Raw genomic sequence first — 18,987 nt, 5'->3', positions numbered from 1 at the left:
TTGTGTTTTCTTTTCCTCTCTTCCCTCAGGTTAGCGTTCCAGATGATCATAATGCCACTCCAGGCAGAAGTGCAAATAAGCAGGTATTTGAAGGTTTAACAACAGGACTTCTGAGGATAACTGCTGTGATTTTCAGATGTCTAATCTCCAGCTTCCCAGATGGAAACCACCACTCTGCTGCACTGAAGATAATACAGGAAGTGAAAAGTAAATCCTCACAAGTGGAAGCCTTCAACAGCAGAGTCCAAGACTTGATCAGGTTAAACAAAAAGAAAATACTGAAATCTTTCTAAACCTTCTTTAGTACTGAGAAAAAAAATTGTGATGATTTCAGAAATGAGCAAACTGCTTGAGCTCTTAACTTAGTAACGGTAGTTCGTGTGTAGTCAGGAAGACTGCTGAAACACCATATTCTCAAGCAATATATTTTGTACGTACTTCAGGCACAAAAAAATACAGAAAAACAAGAGTCTTATAATTTTGGACCTGGTTTCCATCAGTTTCTTCTCAATTACCTAGGAGCTGTCTTCCCTCTTTTCTTTATTTTCTCTTGGGGTTCTTTATGCCTACTCTGTATCCCCTGACCCACGTGGTCCTGCATGTCATACATGTGTTCCTGTAAGCTTGCCATAAAATACATACTTCCTACTACAAAGATTACCCAATAATCCCTATAATCTGATTTCAGATTCTATAACGTGTCTGTGTTTAAACCCCAATTTTCAATGTATGTTTCTTGAGCAAAATTTCAATCAAAATAGCTCAGTGAGTTGTAGAGTAAAAGAGAAAGCATTGGTTTGCTCATTTTTTACTCAAAGCAGTCTAATTCTTTGGTAAAAATGCTTGAACCTGAGTATATTACTATAAATGTGATTTATATATATATAATGTTTGTATGCTACTGGAAACGTGTCATGGTGAGCATCGTCAGACTTGTCAAAGTCTGGAATGATGCTGATGGGTACAAAGAAGACAGCTGGAGGAGGAAAGCAAAACAAATAGTTGTCATAGCTACCGGTGACCTCTAAAACTTTATTGTTCTCATATAACCCACCTTCTCCCCAAACAGGTTTTGAGAGAGTGTGAAATTTCAGGCCGTTGTATTCTCCCCACTTATGAATGGGAGGGTGGGAGGTCTGCTTATTGATATTTGTGCTGAACAGACATCTGACACTGACTGGGCCAAGCACGGGCATACCCTTAAGATAAGAAGAAAGAAGATACATGAGAATCCAACTAGGTTCCTCACCTGAGGCACTTTAGGGGATCTGCTTATAAATGGGGAATGAAAGGCATGATGACAAGGTAATAGCACAATTAGGGGAAAAAAAGAGGAGAGGGCATTTTAAACTAGTCAAAAACAGACAAATTCTATTATTAATGAGAATCTTTCACCTCCAGGTCATTGTATCATATGTCCTTGTGGAGTTGATTAAATGTGAGGTTAGGGAAGATGGAGAAAGAAAGAGGAAAGTTGAAAGGGGTGTGTGTGGAGGGGGGTTGTTTCTATCTGGGACAGCTAGACCCCATGCCTAAACACCAATTATCCCCACACTGTCTGGCCATCAAAAGGTACCCGAATTATTGGAACTACGCTACTGTAAGTAAAATGGCTCAGAAATGGAGGCAACAGAGCTTTGACATTTCTCTTGTCTGCATGCTCAGCTCTTCAAGGGAGTTCTTCATGCAGATTGTCTCCAGCTGCTGTTGAAGAACACTCCCAGTAGCCACAAAATGCTCATCCATTTCTCTTTGCCGAAAGAGCACCTGCTTCCCCTGGGTGTGAGGGAAAGTGGACTGTGAGCATATTTTGCAGGTGCCAGGCTGAAAAAGAAGAGAATAGTGGGCATTGTTGTGAGCAGTTATCTGTCAGTATTAGCTGTGTTTTATTGAGTTCTTCATCTCCCCTCCTGTTTCACGGAGAGATTCCTAACACTCAGCATTTCTCTGTGACTCTGATGGATCTAACACCCAGCTCTGTTCCTGGAATTATTCTGCTAATACGGGAGAGCTTGCTTATCACCTCTGCGACAAGTTGGATTGCTTAGATCAAAATCTACAGGAAACATAACTCTGGTAACCTTTCATGTTGCTAAACAGAATGGGCAAACTTACCTGAGCAGCGAGTGTGCAGCTCATCACCTTCGGGCATCTTCGAGTGGGCTTAACGGCCTTATTTCAGCACCTTCAAAAACCTTCCACGCTGTAGTTAGACTTCTTGCTTTATATTTTTACTCTTAATTGCTTTCATTGCTTCCAGAAGCTTTGTGTCAGCAGGGCAAACTTTGGGAGAAAGTCTAGCTTCCATTCCCAAAGAGAGATTGGTCTTACAGCAACAGCAGGCTGAAAAGCTGAGAGGTTTTCTGCCCTAATCTTAAGCACCCCAGGCTTTCAAAGCCAGACCACGTCCTAGGGAGCCTGCTTTGGCAGGGGGGTTGGACCCGATGATCTCTTGAGGTGCCCTTCCAACCCCTACAATTCTATGATTCTATATGAGGGGATACTTAGTGAATACTTGTACAGCGCCTGTGGCGAGCGTTAAATAATGGGACTTATTTCTTCACTAGAATCAGTATTATTTATTGGTGTTCCATAGTCGAGTCAGGGTGGTCTTGCCGTTATGGGAGCACAGAGCCAGGGGCATTCCCATCTCAGGGAGCCTACACTCTTAAGAGGCAGCCTAGATCAAGAGGACTTGACGAGCAAGCAGACAGAACAGTTGGTGGGATGGAGTAATATTAATAATAACAGGAAGGATTAGTGTAGTATCAGTGTAAATACAGTGACTGATTGATGGGTTCCCCATGTCTGTTGCATTGGGTGGAGGCACTGGATCACAGAATTGTAGGGGTTGGAAGGGACCTCCAGAGACGATCGAGTCCAAGCCCCCTGCCAAAGCAGGTTCCCTAGGACAGATCACACAGGCATCCTGACAGGTCTTGAATATCTCCAGAGGAGACTCTTAATACAATAGCAGCTCTGAATTTGTTTATCCCGCTCAGTAAGAGTGGAGGAAAGTGCAAAGCAAATTAGAGGGAAAGAGAAGGAGGAGGTGATTGCAGCAAAGGAAGTTGATCTCACATAAGTCAGCAAGAATGAACAGCTGAGGTGGAGTAAAAGCTGAGAAGCTGAATGTGATAAAAATTATTGTGAGAAATTATCTGTATGCACAGTTTAAGTGGAGTTGATAATGATCAAAGCATGGAGAACCTGGCTTGGACAGGAGGGACATCTTGGTACAGGGACAAACAGCAAAATTTTTTGGTGTAGGTTTCCAGGCTATTGGAAATGCAAAGAAGAAACTTGAGCAGTAGTGATCTGATGATGAGCAATGATGATCTGATCTCCTCTGATAATAAAAAAAGACACTCTGGTTTTCAGCTTAAAAACCCAAAAGGCGTTAGTGGGGTTTTCTCTGCACTGGGTTTTGGTTGAGCTCCTGAAGCAGTCTCATGATCCTGGTCCTTCTGTACTGATAGTAGGCAGTTGTTACCTGCGTGTTCTGTTGGGCTCTTAACTGCTGCCTGTGTTTTAAAAAGGAAAAACCCCAAGGGCTTGGCAGTAGTGGTTATGATATACGTATCGCAATAAAACGTTATCTGGGTAACATCATTGTCTCCTTGAATTAGTGTGTTCTACAAAGTTTATCTCTTCGTGCTAAAAAGATATTGCACTGCTGCAGAGCCATCAAGATTGTTATAAATCATTTAACTATGGCAAAATTCCATTGTCCTTCTAGGAGTATGGTAAAATAAACATTTACACTCATCTTTCTTGTACAGTATAATACAAATTATCCTACCCCAGACAGATCTCTTAACAAAAACTACTGATAGTTGCAGAGAGCCAGATCTGAAGTTATTGTAATTTGAGTTGTTTTATTGAACCCTTCAGAAAGAGTATTTAAGTAATCACAACCGGCATTTTCTATGGTTTGGTGGTGGAGAAGCAGAAATTGCTTCCTTGGCAAAGTTACTGACATGGGACTATTATTTTAATATGTTTTTCTCCTTTTTCTAGTTACGTGGTGAACATAGGCTTGATAGACAAGCTGTGCTGCTGTTTCCTCTCCGTTCAAGGTCCAGTTGATGAGAATCCCAAGATAGCAGCTTTTCTACAGAACGCCACAGCAGTGTTGCATGGGATATGCCAGCTGTGCTTTGCTGTCAATGGAAGGTAGGTGCTCTTCATCCTTCAGCTCTAACGTATCCTTCAGGCAGCAGCTTTTGACCCTTACCAGCACATAACCCTTGCCAGCACAGCGTCCCCGCAGGGAGCGTCCTGGCGAGGCTGTTAAACAGAACTGTTCTTATTCACACAGTAACAGCCAGGAAAGAAACAGGGCAGGAAATTCACACCGCTCACCCTCTCGCCATTGGGCTGTGATTAGGTACCTGCACCGAGTCTTGTAAGTCATTGATCAGGGTTGAGAACTGTTATTTCCTTTACTCATCCTCACAGAGGGAGTTTTATCACTGCTGATTTTAAGTTTCCGGTCCTGAGGAGGTATTTTATTATCAGCTAAAATCAACTCTTAATTGATTTGTCTCTAGAGGAACCTAATTCTTTAAAATATCACTCTCAGTAGGGGAATTCTATTTCCTGTAAAGAAAAGGAGTAGTAGATTTGTCAGGGAGTTTTGTGGTGCAAAAGGTTATCATAACCTAATCAGGGTTGTGGGGAGTGAGCATCAGGTGTGTGTCTGCCAGCAAAGCTGGACTTCTGTAAGGTACCACGTAGGTCAGCCCAGTGCTGTGAGAGCTGTGGAGAAGCATCCAAGAGCCTACCACCGTGAGTGTTACACATTTCAGGAAAAGACAAGGCTGACAGAACTTAACAATTAATTCCTGAAGGGTAAAATGATGCTAGGGCTGAAAAACTGGAGTTAATAAAACGTAAAGTAAGAAACAAAGCTGTAGGTAAGAGCTGTTGCTGCTAACTCAGGGTCACAGGCACATGGAAAAAGATCTGCAAGAAATATGAGCCCAAAGAGACCATCCCGACTGACTGAAATTTCCCTTTCTGAGAGCTGCCAACTTGGCATTTTACATTCCAGGAGAGCACTGCCAAAACTCAAATGCACACTAAAAGAAAAAAAATAATAGAAAAATCACCCTTCTCTTAGTGGAATAACAGTTCTAGCTACAAGAGCTAGTAATATAATATTTGTGATTTCTGAAGCAGGCACATGCTTAACCCAAATAAAAGATCTTTGCACCCAGAAAGAATATACACTGTGCAAGTACATGACTTGTTTGCAGGATGCTGGTGCTTTGTAGCTGAAGAGTAATTTTGGAGGGTTGAGCTTTTTTCTTTGTGGTTACACCGAGAAGTACCTGATCTTACTACCTGCCTGTAAGAGCAGCGCTTTTGATTCTTTCCGAAGGTGCTGATTGTCTCGGTTTCCAGGTTGCATTGTTCACTTGAGCGTGAAAAGAAATGAGAGGAATGAACTCTGAGGTTTCAGAGCCGTTGTCTTTCACTTTTAGATCAAAAGCTTTGGTGACACTTGATTAGAAGGGCGGTTTAAATTAGATGTCTTTCATCACCTGAGCCCGCTCTCGTTTCAGAACTGAGTGCAGAGCGTAATTCTGTCACGTTGTGGAAGTTCGTAGTAGTCGATGTGATGTAAATGGGAAAGGTATTGCCAGACACAGATGAGGGTGGCAGAAACAGAGCTCCGATTTAGTGAGTTCTTAAATGCCTCTCTCATACGGGGTGAAGGGCAGCAGGAGCCAGCACGGCCCATTCGGTCAGAATCCGGCACTTGTCATTCTCCTACTTGGTTAAAACACCCTCGAGCACCAAGCAAACGTGCCATGCCGTACTCCTCTGTCCATCAGAGGAACTAACTGCTCTGATCATACTTATGACGGTGCTGCTGAGAGGAAAAATGGCCTACTGAGTCCTACCAGTGCTCTGGAGCTGTAGCATGAAGAGAAGTTCTGCCAGAATGCTATCAGGCTTCTTCCGTTGTTGCAAAGGCAGTTTGGAATTGTTCTTTTGATGTATCCCATATACCGAAGGCTTCCAGGTTGGGAACTTCTTTACGCTCCTCGGCAGTGACCGTCAGGAGCACAACATGGTTGGTTTTTTTTAACTGACAGAATGATTTCAGGCTGGTTTTATCTTACCAAAAGTTGGCATTCCATATTAAATGCACTCGAGTCTTTTTATACCGTGTTCCTTATTCCCTGTGCCCCTGAATGGCATAGCAGGAAGCTGGCAGGGCCGCAGATGCCGGGTGGCTAACACACCAGGACTACTGCAGGGCTCTCAAACCATCCACGGTGTCTCCAACACTGAAATCCTTTAGGAGCTAGAAATGGCCAAGCACCATGTGATTCTCCTCCTTTGCTCTCAGACACCACCAGCCTGTTACTAATCTGACTGCGACTGTAACCTGTGAAATCCCCAGAGGGCCAAAAGTTAAACACTCTAACTTGAGTTTTAAACAATGGAGAGATCCCCTCCAGTGGGCACAAAGTATGGCAGGGCACTGCTGGAGCTCTGACAGAGCTGTCAGTGCAGACTTCCCTGTGTTCCTCACAAGAAGATTTCCTAAAGCTCCACAGGTTTAGCAGCCTGTTTCTAATCCAAGCTCTGAGTTAACACCTAGTGTTTATTTGGAGAGGGAAATAATTTTCTAGGTGGGGAAGGTTTCTTGGTCAAGTACATCCCTGCATGTTACCTCAACATCAGACGAGATGTCGCAACAGTGGTGATATTAGAGGGTGGCCTCAAGTTGTACCATATATGTATATCAGCACTAAGTATTAAATGAGGTCTCTGGTTGATATAATGTAGATGATAAAATCTTAAGACATAAACTAAGATATTTTTTTTATTCCCATGGTAGACTTGGAAAAAGAAGTCCAAAATCATGGAGTTAGATACAATAAAGGAAAGTCTTGCTAATGTAGGAACATAAATTGGAGGATTCTCAATTTTAACATCATAAAAAGTTATTGAAATGAGGGAATCCATTCTGAACATACGTTATAAACATATCTTATTATAAGAGAGGGATTTTCTTTTCATTAATGATCAAGGTCTTTAAAAAGATTTAACTTTGATATTGATCTTACTTCTCAAATGATGATTTTTGGTACTGGCTAATAAATGCTAGATTGATTCTTTTAATTGAAGTTTTGCTGTGGGTGTCATAGCACATTTCCCAAACACTGTGTAATACATATAAAAGATCATTTGTTGAAGACGTTAATAACTTGTGACCCTGTGCGGACCTTGTTTGGATCATTTTCACACCCCTGTCTGTTAGAATCGGTGAGGGTGACTTGAGAACTCCAGCTGGAAGTCCCATTGGTCTTCTACGTGCGGTGATGCCAGGGGAGGTGAGAGCTCCTTTCTCCTGGATGAGTTAAAAAAATAGTGTTTGAGAGCTGAAGATGGGATATCGTCCCTTACTGTACACGGTGCGGATTCATTACATGCAGCGCATCGGGATGTCGAGCCAGTTCTGCTTGCTGAGCAAAAGATGAACCTGGCATCTGATACTTGGGCTTGAGAATTGTGGCCACAGTGATGCTCAACAGTGTTTTGCTCACCATTAAGGGGGTCAGTAGCCAGAACTGATACTGGAGCTAGTTATAGTAGCCTGAAATAAAACAAAATGCCAAACAGACTTCATACAGAACAACAATGGTCTGTATAGCCTTGTGAATTGGTCTTACCCAGTTCAGCTGTCCAGTAGCAGCGTTCGGGATGACAGCTTTGTTTTCCAGAGCTCCTTACTGTAACTGCGAGAGAGATGAAGCCTGTTTCAGGCCCTTGAGTCCTGAATACATGTATGGAGCATGTTTGGCTTTTAAACACAAGACAGAAAACAAGGAGCAGGCATGGAATGCAAGGAGTGTTACTAAAAATACAGACATGCTGCCTCAGCTCACCCTTCTCTACGGAGGAAGACTAAGAAAATATATGGCAAAACTTTCATCAGCATAGAAAGGATCTTGCTTGTGTTCCTGTCTTTTCTGGAACCTCCTGGGGTTCATCGAATCTGTATCCATTTTTTTTTTCCCTGTGAGTCTTTGGAAGCGAGAGTTCTGACCGAGAAGTTGAGTTGTGACTCTGTGGAGGGCTGTTGCTATTGCCTTACTTTGCTTTTGCCCATTAGTAGTATCTGCTGACGCGGTACGTGGTGCTCTGTGCTGGTAAGTGTGAGCTTATAAAGCAAGTTAAGAATTACAGGAACTCCTAGCAGACAGATGTAGTAGTTCCGAATGAAGGAACCACAGCGATGCCGGGGTGGAGACGAGCGGCAGCGGTGCGGGGTAAGGGTTAATCGCTACGGGAGAGGAGTGCAGTGGGGTAGCAGTAGCACAGGCACAAGGCGGGAAGTGAGCCCTGCGTAAGGAGAACATTACAAGTAAGTCCCTCAAGTCCTGCAGCTTCTTGAGAGGTCAGCTTTTCCAAACTCCTGCTGTTTTCCTGGGGTAAGAGTTGTCTGCAGGCTCCCTCGTTAATCTAGGGGAGGAGAACGTCGGAGCAGTACAGTAGCTAGATTGTTGCACGGTATCTCCAAACAGTGGCGGGACGCGTATAAATCTGTGTCAGCAGCTAACGAAGCTGTGGGTTACAAGCTGCAGTGGCCGCAAGCTGCAGATATATAGGGTTTGGTCCGGGAAAATAGTGACTGGCACGTCACAGATCTGCAGGAAGGAGGCTGGTCTGGTTTCGAGTTTATTACAGTAATTAAGATAATGTCTGTTTTGGCTGCTGGATGGCAAATCAGATGCAAGTCTGCCTTGAAGGCTGGTTGTGCTTCTTGCCGCTTCCAGCCGAGAGCAGATCCAGCGAGGACTGTGAACTAACTCGAACTTGTTCTTGAGATTACTGGAAGGGTTCAAATCATCGCTTGTATGCGGCACTGTGATCCGCAGCTTGACAGTGTGAATTACAGCCGCGGCCAACAGGTGCTAAATAGTTCTTTATGCGGCTTCTATTATTATTTTCCCTCTTTATTTTGACATCTCTATCTAAATAAAATAATTTAGAAGCAAAAGCACAGGCGATAGTTTTAAAATCCTAATAATAATTAAAAACCCAAACAGATTATGCTCTAAGCCTTTTGAAAATTCACGTTTCCATTTGGCTCTGTGTTTTTAACCAGGAGTATATATTTCAAATATACAAACACGATAATGTATACCCGTGGTGAGGCTTGTCTGCTTGTTAGCTCAGTCGGTTTTTAAAACAATATATTTTCAAATATAAACAGTTTGCTTGTATTGAAGCTTGGAGAAATTGTAGTTTTATACTTGTTCTGCAGAGTATGCTGTTTCTCATCAAGCTGTATTGAATTCCTGTTTTTAATAAATAGTGGTGTATTTTAAGCGATGAAGCACCACTGTTTAGTATCTTCCTCTCCTGGGATGGATATATCCATGTTTTTAAATTCTTAAGCCTTTTTCGTAAGTCATAAACTCTGTACCAGCTCCTGAGACTCCTTGATGGCAGAAGCTGAAAATCACAGTGGCAGCCCATAATGAAAATTCCCTGCATTTTATTAAACTTTTTGGGTTTAAGATCCCGCAGGTTGTTTGACAGTCATATAAATATTTGCCTGTTTTTCTCTGTTAAATATAGAGACTTTGTAAAGTTTGAAAACCTATGTGTATTCCCAGCCACATAACCAGTATAAAAAGCGCTGCAAACCTCGCTTCCCTCGGGTGAGGAATTGAAGGGGTTTTGTCCGTGCTGCCTGCTTCCCTTCGGCAGCTGTTCCAGACCCCGCAGGCCAGTAAGCTGCTTTAAATAGGGCAGTTAAAAGGAGCTGCATCCTTAGGAATACCCTCTCTTAACACTGGTTACGTAAACCCTCAGTTTGTTGCCTGCCATAGTCGTATGCTGATTTTTCTGGGGTTTCTGGGTTTTGAACTTGGGTCTGTGTGCTGGCAGCACTGTTTTTTTCCTGGGCTTTCCTTGGAGGGGCACTAAAAATCTGGGAAATGTCTGAAATCCGCCATCATGCAGACTTGAGCGAGGTCGCGCAGAGCAGCGTACGCACAAAGCATACGCTTTATTTTCCAACATCTCGTATGCTGCTTTTATTCCCTCCCCTACTTTAAAGCCCACAAGCCATATGAATAACATCTTTTACCTTTTTATTGTAAACATTTAGGCTTAAAGTGATTATAACTGACAGTTAAAACCAACAGGAGCCAGTGGCCTGTTCATATACACATGAGCTGTAATACAGGCAGCATCAAAAATAAACGTTCCTAACAGTTCCTTCAATCCAGCAAACCTAGCAGACAGATTTCATTTTATTTTTTAACAGCTTTGTCCTGTGGTATAACTTCAGAAATTCCCTGTCTTTGGACGGGGGGGAATAATGCTTGCATTTGGAGTTACTTTACATTTGACTTTTTAATGTATATTTTGATTCATTCACTGCTCCGGAGTAGCACAGAATGGTAAAAGGATTTTGTCCAGCAACATAAGCTTTTTCATATGGATTTGCTTAAAAATAATGATGGAGTGAGAGTTGAAAGCAAGCTAACTTTAACCTTTGGGAAAATTGGTCAATCTTCTCATCTGATACAGTCACCAGAAATTCTGTGAGGTATCGTATGCAGTAATTAATTTGGGGTTATCATTTCACCCTGAGTGGGCTGCTTTTTGCTCTTGTACTGTTGAACAGCTAAGATGGAAATGAAGACATGCTGGTTGGCAGAAGGAACTGCGCTCCCATGATCCTGTGGAAATAAACATTCTGGTTACTGGAGTGTAGTTAAGTGACAGTTAACACACTTTGGCTACTGCATGTCACCAAATAAATAATCGGACATCAGAAATGAATGAGTCAGCCGATGCAGAAACCCAAGTCCCACGGTGGTGGTCACAGATCTGTGTCCTCTCACCCTCCTGCTGCCACCACCCCAGCTTGGCTCCTGGCTTGCAGCATGCCAAGCATGCCTTGGATCTGTGGCAGGGCATCGCTGGCAAGCGCAGGTGATGCTTCAGGAAGCAGCTCTGCTGACTCTGTTCAAATGCACCCACTTAAAGGCCACAGAGCTTCAAAACTCAGGGATATTGGGCATGGATTCCAAGCATAGGGAAAGGAAAGTAACACCGTAAGGTGCTGGCCAGTGTAGCCTCAACAAACACACTCAGAGCTCTAACATTATCTCTGCTTTTTTTTTTATTTTATTCCTTAATAAAAAAGGTCCTTAGGAATGTTACAGGCCACCACCTGAATATGTGTGGTGGTTCTGCAGCAGGTAAGTGGCATCGAATCACTTTTTCAACTTAGTTCAGCTTGTCTTTCGAATGTGACTACGTTTCTTTTGAGAGAGTCATTCACCAGCAACCTTCTGAAACGGTGCTGCAGCTGGTTGTGCAGCACAGTTTCTCAAAGGGTTGGCAAACCCAAGGTCGAAGACACCAAACACCCCCATTTTCGAACCTGAGCAAGAAACCAGGATGCGTTCAACTCTCGCTAACTGACAGAGTTGTAGTGGAGGTACGGTGGTGACTGGCGGTGATGGGGTGGCTCAGTAACACTATGGGGACTGGAAAATAGGTACAGCTAAATTGGTTTAGTTCTTGTTGTGTTTTACCTAAAGATCTGATGGCTGCTGTCAAAGATTTGTGGTAATTGTACAGTTTGGCATGGGATTTTTGTGCGGCATAGGTGTTGCTGAAATAGGGCTGGGACATGAAGCCGTGAGGTCGCAGCAGAGGGTGCTGTACTTCAAGCTTTTCCAGTAGCATTGAAAATGGACAGTCTGTAAATAGGGATAACTTGGACAGCAATGGTACCCATCAGGGCTGGTTTCGGGCTGCATCATTCCTTACATGTATGAGCTAGCTGATAGAAAGGCAGTCATCTCAGCAGCTGCTTTCTAAATGTGAAGGTGGGAGCCAATGGTTATGGCAGTGGAGGGGTGCGAGCAGAGTAAGTTGTGTGCAACCCACTGTTCTATCCTGTTCCCCCAGGATCAGGGCTGCAAAGAGACTGGGCAGAGATACTCCTAGTGGTACCAGTCATGGAGGGATGATGAAAGTTGGAACATGAAAGGGAGAGGGCATTCTGAGGTATTTGCCCCTCTGTCCCGGTACCCAAAGTAGCCGAAAGCCCTCTCTCATTACTTTGTGAACATGCCCAAAAGAAACCAAGTTTCCACTTCCACAAGCTGTGCTGGTTTGTCTCCATCGTTTCATTCTGCTTTGTGCTTTGCTACCGTTCAGTCTCCCGTAATGACATCTGACTGAAATAAGCAGCAGTGTGTTTTGTTAACTGCTCGAACACTTCATTCTTATATTCCCGCAGAACAATTTTGATTAAGATCGTCTGGTACTAGGAACTTACTTTGCTCCTTTAAGTAGGCAGTTTGTTCCGGTGCCTGCAGCCTGTCCCTGAGGTACCAAGAGGCTCTGGGGACTTCTCCCACCTCTGCCCACTGCCATTGTGAGAAATAAAGCTGGGTGGAGGCTGCTGACCCAAGACAGAGCTCTCATGGAGCCCCTCAAGTGCCCCAGGCTTCCAGCTTTAATGCTGTCAGACTTCTGTGTGTCTTGCACCGGTACCACAAACCCATTTGGGGAGCCAAGGCACCAGTACACAGAGAGGTATTTAAAGATCCAGCTGCACTGGAGTTAGAGAGAGCGGGACATGCTGCCCGGCTCGTTGAAAGCATTTCTGGAAGCGTGGTTTCTCCACACGTTAGGCTCCAGGTTTTTTTTCCTTCTAGGCAGTTTCCAGGATTGCTAACGTTTGGCTTCTTAAAGCGCCACGTCCTGGGCGAGCGTTCGCACTGTGTGCCGGTATCCTCAGGCAGCTCAATGTTTCTTTGACAGATCCTGGAACATATTTGACAATGCCCGGCAGGACCCCACGGGATTAACAGCTGCTCTGCAGTCTACGGATCTTGTGGGAGTCCTCCACATGCTGTACTGCGTTCTTTTCCACGGGACGATCTCAGACCCGAACACAGCAAGCCCCAAAGACAGCTACGCAGCGAACACGGTCCAGGTGGCCATTCAGAGCTTGCGGTTCTTCAATAGCTTTGCTATTCTTGATCTACCAGCCTTTCAGGTAACACAGCTTTGAAAACTTCTTGCTTCGTGTGAAAACGTTCCATACTGCATATACTTTTGGACTAAGTTTTGCCTTAAGATTGGAGTTATTGAAGGAACTTGTTTAGGGTGTTTTCATGCTTAAAATTGCTCATTATTTTCATTCCCACTGTATAGCCGTGGCAAATGAAGTTAAGGAAGAAGTGAAGATCTGGACTGTGCACGATGCCAAATTGCTTCCACTACTTTTTCTACTCACAGGACCTCACTGTAAGCGTAGTACACTTTAAATAAGTCCCAAACATGTAAGAGAAAAACCCAACCTTGGTGAAAAGCCTGAAGTTTCACCCTTTTTTAATGTGAAAGGACTTGCTTTGATTATAACCACAGGTGACATTTCTAGTGCTTTCAGCACCCTCTTGCATTCAGATTGTACAGCCAAAGCTGAAAATCACTTAATAGCTTTTCTTTTTTTAAACTGAGTAATATTTTACTGACTGAAAATCGGAAATTTCACTTTTCATAATTTTTATTCCCCAAAACCCTCAAAAATAGATCACATCGAGCCTTAGGAACACAAGTCTTTCCCTCCCTCTTTCTGTGAACAGATTTTAGTGGAAAAGAATCATTTTGCCATACAAAGAAATATGAATAGCAGTGGATTTATTTCCCACATAAATTGGCAGAGCTGTTGTAGTGTTAACATAAAACTTACTTTCCTTTGCAAAACACATTTGGCAGCATCGATCTTACGCGGTCCATCAGAATGGGTTCCTGTCGCTTTTAATTGGTATGGAAGTTGTACCACGCGCTCCATCTGAAATGCATTAAACTCAGCTAGAGCTTTGCACGAGTGAAGAAGTAAGCATAAGGTGTAAGTCTCCTCCCATTCATTTTTCTGGACTTGGATGTTTCCTACACTTAGTATCTCTGATAGCAGCAACAAGCAGTTTGCGTGTAGCAGCACATCTGTACAGATGCGGTTGCAGGATCCAGGCAGGGTACTGGGTTGGTTGGGTTTTTTTTACTGGGGCACAGGAACAATATATGTACTGAGTTCAATGGAAAACAGTTGTTAGACACACTGTTCACTCCCATTTGTTTCTGTAAGTCACAGTGTGTCCAAGTAGTGTTCTTCTGCAGCTTGTTCACTTGCTCGGGATTTGAGGCTGGATGTGTGGATACTACAGGTTTATGTCAGAGTGAGACTTGAACTGGGACAGTTCCAACTTGGGGGCGGGACCTACACAACCTGCCCGGGCTCATGAGCAGCTCCCCAGTATCTGAAGAAGCCACTATTAATTTGTAAAATACGAGTTTCTACTTAATGCTGTGTGCATTTATCCCTCCACAAACCACCCTTGCATCTGAGCATATGTAACAAACCATCGGCTTCAATTCCCGAATCCTCTGGTCTGCGTTAGTTCCTTCCACGTAACGCTGTGCTAGATGGTAGTTCCTGGCTGAAGGGTGGTGCAAACCCAACCAGCGGGAATGATTTCATTCTGTTCTCCCGCAAAGGGCTCCGCTCGGGCGGTATCCGCTCAGCTGCCTTGCCAATGATGTTCATGATGGACAGACACACCTGCGTAGTCTCGGCAGCTCTCCCTCCCAGTATAGTGATGTGGTTTGTCAGTGTCACATCAAAACTCCCAGTGCCCCAGTTCTGTCCGTTCTGACCTCGCGGAGCGCAGCCAGCAGGCAGACAGTGGAGGGGTAAAGCATGTTTTAGGTACTGAGCGATGAATATCTCTGAGGAATAGTTTCATCACGTCGTGGTGGGACTATAGAATAGAGGCTTTGATTAACAGAAGAGGTCTGGCGGTCTAGAGTTTGTGTTAGCACAGATGGCTCATGGGTATATATTTCATTTAATTTGACAGTCTAAACAATTGAAAGATGGTAGTGAGAAACAGCGCAGGATCCTGAGCTGATATTAATTCTGGCTAAAAAGGAAGCATAGTTTCCTTGAAAAATTGGTTTAACTTTTATACACAAACTCTGGTGCCCTTTGACCTGTTGTTATCGGGAAAGGTTAAACCCGGAGTGCTGGGTCATGGTGTGCGTGGACAGCACTAATTAAATAAGGGTGGACCGAAGACCGTGACATTTACATGATGTAAAGCAGTAAATGGTGGCTGGAGCAGGCGTTAAATTCAGAAAATAAACTACCTTAGCAGAAGGCTCGTGGTTCACGAGGGGACCACAGCCGAGTGTGGCTTAGTCACCGAGGATCCCGCTTCGGCTGGGTGGATTTGGGGTGTGCTAAACCCATCTCCAGGCCGGGATTTACATATATGAACTTCAGGCGGGCTGCGAGGCATAAAATCCAGAGAACTCTGGAAGGGAAGAGACTTTCTCACAGGCCCGCCTTGCGGTTTCATTAGAGTTAGTAGACTGTCACGCTCATTCCTTGTGCTTCAGCTTTCCCCTTTGACCTTGTGTCGTTCTGTCTGTTTGACATGTTTATTAAATAGAGGCTGTAGGCTGCGCAGATAAAATCTAATTCTGAAGCTCCACGTTACAGCGATTTGCCTACTCCTCAAAAGCATCCCAGGAAGCTTTGCAGCTGAGCGTTCTCTCCTTTTGGATGTTTCTAACTCTTGGGAATGTTTGAAAAGGCATTATTTGCTATTAATCTTGGTGTTCTGTCCAGAGCTGGAGTTATTAATGAGAAATACGTTTTGCTTTTTTGCAGAAATGAAGATAGTTTGGTTTCTTTTGCTTGTTACTAAGAAATACTCGTAGCATTTCATTTTCCTGGAACGTATGGTCAGCCTAATGCTACACTGATTCCAATTTTTCCCTGTGTCCCTTGAAAATTTGAATTTATTCCGATTTTTACAGCTTTTAATGTTACAGTCCAGCCATAAGGGAGAAGTTACTGAAAGGAGAGCACTGCATCTGTCCTCCCAAAGTCACCATGACAAAGAACGGAGTCACTGCTTTGCAGAAACAAAAAGAAAAGGGTGCAGTCGCTGTCTGTGTGGTTCACACAACGTCTGTAGCATACTGCTCCACTGTAATTTCTGTTTCTTGGCTTTTTGTTTTTCAGTCTATCGTGGGTGCTGAAGGACTGTCCCTGGCATTCCGGCATATTATCAGCTCTCTGCTGTGGTACTGTTCCCAGCATACCTGTGAAGGATTGCTGCACGAAGTCATTATTTGTGTGGGCTATTTTACTGTAAACAACACAGATAATCAGGTAAGGCAAATGGAAAATGGGATCAGAAGTTATCAAGCACACATTTAGTCACGGATCCCTCAAGAAAGCTAATCCCCCTCAGCGTTGCCTTTACAGCGCTTGTCATTCCTGCGCGCACAAAGCGAAACTGAAGTTGCATCTTAACACAAACCCATTAATTTTATGCTGCGGTAAGCGAACTCCGTCGTCTTACGTAGACAGTGATGCTGCTGCTGCTGCATTGATTTCAGCTAGCCTTACTCACTGCCAGGACAGACTTAGCAACTGATATTTTTAATTCCAAGTTAATTTGATCAGGCAACCGTGGTACCCAAAAACCTATTTAAAGCCAAGTGAGCCGGTCTGCTGTGAAGACGTGGCCTCAGAGGCCAATGTGGCCATCTCCCTGGCAGCCAGAGCACCTGCCAAAGTTTAAGCTGTTCTTTTCCTTGCATCTTTTTAGCAGTAAACCAGATTCTCTTGTTGAACAAAACGGTGGAAATTCCCCTGTAGCTTTCTTGATTGTTGTCCGTGTTTTGTCAGTGGGTTCAGACCTCTCATACTAGCTGATAAAATAACCCAGACACGGCACTTCCAATCTATTTCAAATATTTAGTCTTAAAAACCTCTGACTTTGCTCACAGTGTGTTGGACAGGGCAGACGTTGGCACCAGCTCTTTATTTTTGCGACCAAGAACCTGACTCCAGATGTGTAGCATTTGTGTTACGGTGCCTGCATCTCGGTACGAGTGAGTTGAATGCTAGGTTTTGTCAATTTACATCTCTTGTGCTCTGCCTGGTTCCTGGCTCTGCTCAACCTTTGGGGTAGGGGTTTGGGGTGCAGAGCTTAGTGCCCTTGGTTAGGCAGAAGAGCGGGGTGTTAAGTGTTACAGCTTGTCAGCCAAGGTTCGTAGGAAAGCTGTCCGATAATGCTCTCACAGTTATGGGGTAGAACTGGAACATTATAATATCTTAAAGCTGACAGTGCTGTCAGAAATATTATATAATTACATACCCATATTGCCGTGGCTTCGGCCACAGCCAGAGGGAGGTTCCTGCAGACTTCCTACCCTGTACAATCTCATCCACTTGGGCAGTGGATCCTATTTAATAGGATCATTTTGAAAATCCCTGCGATAGCACTGCCATGTTCTGCTTGCCGCTGCTCCCGCCGGGTCGCACGGACGCCCAGAAGTGCCAGCAAGCAATGTTGTCTTTTCTCTGCAGTTTAAAAATTTCTTTTCTGGCACACAAGTATAAACAGATGTGATTCATTGCACGGAGGACTTCCAACTATAAACGTGTGCCAGAAATAGCACAGAAGAGGGATTTCCTACCAGCGCTGCCGGTTAGTCCATAGCCCCCATCGCTGTTCAGCACTCCTGTCCTGGGGCGAAGGTCCGGCCGTGGCGAGCAGGCACCGTGCCATGGCAGCAGCTGGCTACGGGGGCTGCTGGCAGGCGGTCGAGAGACTAAGGACGTGCAGAATGCGTCGGTCTGCGGGCAGGCTTCCCGGCTGGCGGCTCTGCAGCATCGTGGAGTCTTCAGCCGGTGCGCTTGGGGTCGGGGCCGTCACTAATCTACCCTCGGACTGGGTTAACTCTCAGGATGGAAAGGTGGCTCCTGTGGCTCAGAGGGAAGTTTAGGTCACTGGTAAAACGGCCGCGGTAGGTCAGTACTTCTCATACACCAACAGCAGTGTTGTACGGTGCTTTGCCTTGCTGCTACTCTCTCAAGAGCTTTCATTTACTATTGTTCTATATTTAATTTCTGGTACTCCTATTTGATAAGCATTTAATGGAGGAAGCAGATCTTAGTTTGCTTAAAAATAAATAATCTTGCAAAGCCGGAGCGTTGCTCACTTGGGTACTCACAAAGCGCAGGGAGGGGTTCTTTAGTGCGAGGAAGGAGTTTTCCTTTCGCTTTTAGACAGGCAGTGAGACTTGCTCACGGGTGTTACCTCCAGCGTTGCGATTTCCAGTGAAGATGCGATGACACCGCTCATGGAAAGGGAAGTGCTTGCTATTCATTTGGTCATAGTTCAGTTTGTTGGGGTTGTTTTTTTCACTGTTACAAGCTCCCAGTTTTTTCCTTCTGTTGCCGATCATCTGCAGAGTCCTACTAAAAATAAAAAAATGGTCTCACTGTAAAAGCTTCCAAATATTGGGCTTGAAGTGCTGGAAAGAACAGCATAATAAAAATAGATACACCAGGCTTAGGCTACAAAACAAATTTCCGCAGAGTCTGATTGCTCTTTTTTCTTGGTATTTGAGCAAACTTTAAAGGAGCCCAGCACTGGTGTATTTCAGAGCAGCACTGCGTTACTCTTGCACTCAAATGTACATTTGCTGGGAAATGTTTGTAGTTTAAAGAAGTCTCTTCCTCTCTCTACTTTTGTATTCCTCATTAGAAACCTTTATATGTTTTAATTCTTTTCAACTCTCAAAAAAAAAAAAGAACAGATAGTTATTTGGAGTTTTCAGCATGCCTCTTCCGATTCCTTTGTCTGCCCCCATGCAGATAAATAGCCAAAGCAGCGTACTGGAATAAAGGGGAGGGGGGGAAGGTATGAATTATTCAAAAAACTTGCACTTTCCTAGTTTGCAGAATAGATAGATTTCTAAAAAGGGAATTTTACAGCCTGTCAACCTCGCCATTGACCTTCTGTAGTAGTTCTGTGATTTAAGCAAGTGAATTATTGTCGCTATGCAGTCAAAATAATAAAAGGCCAATTCCCTAAATATTTCACACGTGTAGAA

At 44.0% G+C, this 18,987-nt stretch overlaps 1 protein-coding gene across 1 annotated transcript in view; it reads left to right on the top strand.

The window, feature by feature from the left end:
- Nucleotides 1-18,987, top strand: part of SCAPER (S-phase cyclin A associated protein in the ER) — a 150,729-nt gene that overhangs the window by 114,743 nt on the left and 16,999 nt on the right. Inside the window, exons 26-29 of the mRNA XM_084268038.1 lie at nt 30-259; nt 4,021-4,176; nt 12,826-13,063; nt 16,100-16,249. Coding sequence (XP_084124164.1) covers nt 30-259; nt 4,021-4,176; nt 12,826-13,063; nt 16,100-16,249 — 774 coding nt within the window. The remainder of the gene's footprint in view (nt 1-29; nt 260-4,020; nt 4,177-12,825; nt 13,064-16,099; nt 16,250-18,987) is intronic.

Source organism: Gallinula chloropus (genome assembly GCF_964237585.1).
Source record: "Gallinula chloropus genome assembly, chromosome: 9".
NCBI classification, from domain to species: Eukaryota; Metazoa; Chordata; class Aves; order Gruiformes; family Rallidae; genus Gallinula; species Gallinula chloropus.
The sequence above is the reverse complement of the archived record's forward strand: the minus strand, read 5'-3'. Positions and strand labels throughout refer to the sequence as shown.